This window comes from Chrysochloris asiatica, unplaced genomic scaffold (assembly GCF_000296735.1).
Source record: "Chrysochloris asiatica unplaced genomic scaffold, ChrAsi1.0 scaffold00078, whole genome shotgun sequence".
In the NCBI taxonomy this organism is placed as follows: Eukaryota; Metazoa; Chordata; class Mammalia; order Afrosoricida; family Chrysochloridae; genus Chrysochloris; species Chrysochloris asiatica.
In genome coordinates, this window is record NW_006408596.1 from 1,140,612 (window position 1) to 1,146,262 (window position 5,651).

The window sequence follows — 5,651 nt, forward strand, 5'->3', positions numbered from 1 at the left end:
CACTGGCTTTAGTGGTTGGTGCATAAATTTGAATAATAGTGGTATTAACTGGGCTTCCCTGTAGGCGCATGGATATTATCCTAGCACTTACAGCATTATACCTCATGACTGATCTGGATATGTTCTTTTTAACGATGAATGCAACAGCATGCCTCTTCAATTTGTCATTCCCTGCGTAGTAAATCATGTGGTTGTCAGATTCAAAATGGCCAATACCAGTCCATTTCAGCTCACTAATGCTTAAGATACCGATGTTGATGCGTTTCATTTCATTTTTGACAACTTCCAATTTTCCCAAATTCATACTTCATAAATTCCATGTTCCGATTTTCAACGGATGTTCACAGCTGTTTCTCTTCATTTTGAGTTGTGGCCCATCAGCAAATGAAGGTTCTGTGGGTTTTTCTCCCACAAGCTTAACTCTACTCACGTCATCATGGTCAACTCTACTTTGAGGAGGCATCTCTTCCCCAGTCGCATTTTGAGTGCCTTCCAACCTGAAGGGCTTATTTTCCAGCCCTATATCTGATGGTGTTTCTCTGCTATTCATAAGGTTTTCAGTGACTAGCGATTTGGAAGTAGTTCATCACTCTTTGTTCCTAGTCTGTCTTTGTCTGGACACTCATCTGAAACCTGTCCACCATGGGTGACCCTGTTGGTTATTTAAAATACCTCAGAATCACAGCAACTCAAGCCACCACAGCACGACAGACAGACGAGTGGTGGCCGTTTGGTTTTATGTCGAAACTGTCCGGTGTGGTGCAACAGGACTGGTAATTGAAAAGTTGGCAGTTCAAACTCACCAGCTGTTCTCAGAAACCCAAGACAGGGTCAACATGAGTCCGAAACGACTAGATAATACACCACAACAACAGCATGTCTGTGGATTGGACAATGGTGTGACACTATACGATAAAGACTGGATTGCTAACCACAAGGTGGATGGTTCACCAGCCATGCCTCAGAACCCTAGGCAACGGTCACGTTGAAGTCAGAACTGACTCTACAACATGTAACAACAACAGCAAGGAAGGGAGCCCATCTGAGCATGAGGCTTTTCCTGTTGTGCTCAGTGCAGAGTGCGTCTTCAGTCAATCACTTCCGAGGGATAAAAGGGCAGATTGGGCACAGATGCAAGCACAAATGGAAAGGACAGATGCCACACCACAGGAAGCTTGGCAAGGGCCTGTCCCCAGTGCCAACAGAGAAAGCAAGCCAGCCCCTAGAGCTGGTGTCCTGCAGGCTTCTTAGCTCCCTAAACTGTGAGAAAATTCTCTTCTGTTTGTTAAAGCCACCCATTTGTAGTACTTCTATTACAGCAACCCCAAACCTACTGTCATTGAATTGATGTCAACTGACAATGACTCTACATATGGTGGTGGTGGTGGTCTTACATGCTATGGAGTCAGTTCCAACTCATAGTGACCCTGTACAGGGTTTCCGAGGCTGTAAATCTTTACGGGAGCAGAAAGCCTCATCTTTCTCGTGCAGAACAGCTGGTAGTTTTGAACTTCTGACCTTGAGGTTAGCAGCCCGATTCGTAACATATGGGTTACAAGACTGTAAATCTTTACAGGAGCAGACAGCCTTGTCGTTCTCTTAAGGAACAACTGTGGGGTTTGAACTGCCAACCTTGTGATTAATGGCCCAATGCCTAACCTATAGCGTCACCAGGATTCCTAAACTCAGACAGCCCCAATTAAAGTCATGTGTCAAGTCTAAGTTTCACAAAGCACACTTCATTGACCCTCAAAAAATTATTTGTATATCTATGTTGTTGTCAAGTCAGTTCTGATTCATAGCAACCCTATATAGGGTTTCCAAAGAGTGAGTGATGAGTCTGGACCACTAACCTTGCAGTTCAGAGCTTATCCTAGAGTGCCACCCCAGGACTCCGCACATAGCTATATGCACACAGAGATTAAAAGAATGATTCTCTGCATCACACAGTCTGAAAGGCAGTACACAGAGGAGCCGTCTTACCTAGCGAGTTCCAGTTTAACCGCTTATATCCCAGTCTGAACACTCGGACTAATTCCTGGGAATGGTCATCCAGAAGAAGTGCTTCAGCCTCATTTAACGTTCCTAAAAGCATGTGGTAATGATCCAGCATGCGCTGTATGCCATCAGTGTACCTGCGCATCAGAGTGTTGACACGGGGGCAGAGGACAAATCAGCTCAGAGCTCAGTAACATTACAGACAGAGGAACTACTGAGGAACACTAAAATTTGATGGAGACATTTGCAGAAACTTAAAACAATGCTTATCACTCTTATCCCTCACTTTCTCCTTTTGGGAAAATATACCTTCTTTTCATGGGGGGAAAATGCTACTTAAATTAACATGTAATAACTTTATAGTTATTTTTAAGTTAATGATTACATAAATACATTTTAAATAGATTACCATACGTTTTAATACGTATTTCTAAAGTAATGAAAATGTATTTTGCTAGTTGACAGGGATCCCAGGACCAGAAGGTTACTGCTGGCTTATGAGAATATTGTCACCTGAGGAGTTTGTCCTCCTGGAGAGCAACATTTCTCGCTAATTCAGGGACCGTGAATCCCAACTGTTCCAGGTATTTTGTCTCGTTAATAATTTCTCGAAGAGTCGGTGAAAAGTTTATGACAAATGCCGCCCCTCGCTCAGATGGGGTTGGCTCATCAGTGACGGTGAGAGACTGTGGAAGAGACATTTGATGAGGGTAAGGGCACAAAGGCAATCAAAGAAGTAAGCACATCAATACACCAAAACCAAACCAGGTGCCATCAGCCGACTGCCACCTCATGGGGCCCCTTGTGTGCCACAATGTAACTGAGCTTTTCGGGGCTTTTAGGGGTTGATTTCTCAGAAGTAGTGCAACAGGTCTATCTTTGGGACCAAGTTAAAAGTAGGTATGAAGATGATTCACAGGGTCCAGGATGCCCTAACAGATTACAGAAGCTGGCACCACCTGGGGTCCATGTTTAGTTGGGCAAATCATGTTTGTAAAGGATGTTAGTCTCCAACATTGCAAAACTGGGTGATTTTGCTTTATAGAAGTACAGAATTTAAAAGGTTGTGAAATCTGATCAAATGCATCACAGATGGGCTGGAGTTGAGTAGCCATTGTCCCTTCTGGTGGGATTTCAGCAATGCAGTTCCCTGTAGACTTCACCTGGTCCCTCTTCACTTACTTTAGTACCGACTTCAGAGAACCTCCCACCCCGCTCCACACACACCCTGCCCCCCGACCCGCAGTCAGGCCCAGGCCTCTCCTCCTTACAATCATAATGTGGATATTTACAATATAGATATTAACAACTAACACTTAGTTCTTGAACACTTACTATGTACTAGGCCCTGTGCAAAGTGTAAGAAAAATCGTGTGAAATGGCACTTTTTCGCAGGTCCAAAATGATCACATGTCAGCTCTGCCATCAGGTTCAACTAACACCTGACATATTCATCCCATTTGACCCAATTCTTGTATGTAAATGGATAAAATGAAACTCAGAATTAAGCCGCTCGCCAAGGGCTGAGAAGTCTGCAAGGTTGTACCTGTCTTCCTGTCACGACATCATACTATCTCCACTTGCTTTCTTTGCTGCCTCTGCCTTTCTTATCTCGGTATTTTGGAAATACCCATCAACTTCATGAATACGGTCAACAAAAACAAACCTCGAGGAAAATCATCAATGCCATCATCTTACATGGCCACCCTAACCTGGAACTCGGGAGCAGGGACAGAATGGCATCTTCCCTGCAGGACACCCAGGTTCCCTTCCTGGTCATACACAGCCACCATGCATCTGCCAGTGGAGCCTTGGGTGCCGCAGGATGCTAACTAGGTTTCAGTGGCGCTTCTAACTAAGACAGAGGAGGAAGAGAGGCCTGGAGATCTACTTTGAAAAGCCAGCCATGAAAACCCTAAGGATTGAGAGTCTGGTCTACAACCGTCCATGGGGATGGCGAAGGCCCGGGCAGCGTTTCATTCTGTTGTCACTGGGAGTTGGAGGCTGATTCAGTGGCAGATGACAAAGGATCCAGGGAGGTACCTTAGCAAGCAGACTCTTCTTCATGAGGGTCGGGAGGATCTGTTCTGTTAAGTCTCTCCACTGCTCATACTTCCGATCTTCGTACTCCTTCATTCTCTTTCCCACGTCCAAATATTTCTGTTTAACCTATTCAAGAATTCAAGTCATGGTCATTTTGTCCTTAGAAATAACACTCACATTCCCTACTTAAAAAAAAAAAAAAAAAAAAAAACTCCATCAACACAATTTGAAAAAGGAAGTAGACCAATTTTCATATGTTTTGGAGGATTTGTTTTGAAATGAGACTGCTGAAAATCTATATGTCAGGGATCAGCAAAGTGTAGCCCAGGGTCCAGATGTGGAATGGTCAATGCACTGAAGAGGGTGTATACATTTTTAAATAAGAAAACGCCCAAGAACAGTAATGAATTATATGGTATGTGGAAAATTAAGTGAAAATCAAATACCAGCCTCCATTAATCAAGCTGGGTTGGCACACACTTGTGCCCATGCACTGATCTGGTATCTACAACAGCAGAGTGTTTAAAGGAATTTATTAGTAACATATCATAAACACTTACCAGTTTCTGTTTCCAATACGCTCAGGATCAATTGCTGCAAACATACACACACACAAAGGCGTTTGAGGGTATTAAAGTCATCAATGGTATGAATGGCAAAGTCCAAAATATTTATGAGTTGGACTTTTTGGTTTGCCAAGACCTGCTAGACAACACACGGAACTCAAAGGCCAGGACTGGAGGAGATGTTACCAGAGGATGTGAGCCATTCTCCCAAGGAGTGTGTCACAGGTATTGAGAAGTAGTGTGCATGAAGCCATCACACACATTGTGGCTGCCATACGTCTTAGTACGATGGTCTAAGATATCACACAGCTAGGATGAACTTCCAAAACTGTTACCCTGAGATCATCTTTAAACCTTACACCAAACGTAACACTGGGCACCTTCTTTAAACCACGCACAAGGTTAGCTTACTTAAAAAAGAAGGTCTGGGGGGAAGAAATAAGATGGCGGATCGGGGGAATGTATAGCAGAGCACTCCGCCAACAACAACACAGAATACCCGACCAAGCAAGTTCAGGGTATGGTCCCAGAACTCTCAACCACATATAAAGGAATACTTAGAAGGTTGGAAGGCTCACAGCTGGGGGAATTTGTGGCAGAAGCAAGAAATCCATTGCTTTCTAGTCCAGGACGCTCGGCTGCTCCAAGAGCCGCCATCTTGGGTGAGAACACGTGGGGAAAGGATCGGAGCGGCCACAGACACCTGGCAGAACTGCTGAGATAAAGTGTGCACATTCTTTTCTTTTGGTAGCTGTTCATTGATCCCTTGCTGTCTGAGCACCTCCATTCGGGTGACTATAGGTGTGCCTGAGCTAGTGGGCACCCCAGCCCCACCCTCGGAGGGTTCTACTACGCATGCACGCAGCTCTCCTCGAAATTTAAAGAGACAGTTTCCAATTAAAACCAAACGGCCACAGCCGGCCCTGAACTGTTTCAACTAGAAAAAAGGACTGAATGGGGATTGTGGAGCGGGACAAGCAGACAAAAGAGGAAATAGACCAAAAATTAAATCCTAAGTTACATCAAAACGACCAACAGTGGTAT

At 44.3% G+C, this 5,651-nt stretch overlaps 1 protein-coding gene across 1 annotated transcript in view; it reads right to left on the bottom strand.

Moving 5' to 3' along the window:
• DNAH10 (dynein, axonemal, heavy chain 10) overlaps nucleotides 1-5,651 on the bottom strand; it is a 210,003-nt gene that overhangs the window by 167,660 nt on the left and 36,692 nt on the right. Inside the window, exons 12-14 of the mRNA XM_006865476.1 lie at nucleotides 4,042-4,167; nucleotides 2,512-2,684; nucleotides 1,984-2,135 (exon numbers count right to left, since the gene is read on the bottom strand). Coding sequence (XP_006865538.1) covers nucleotides 1,984-2,135; nucleotides 2,512-2,684; nucleotides 4,042-4,167 — 451 coding nt within the window. The remainder of the gene's footprint in view (nucleotides 1-1,983; nucleotides 2,136-2,511; nucleotides 2,685-4,041; nucleotides 4,168-5,651) is intronic.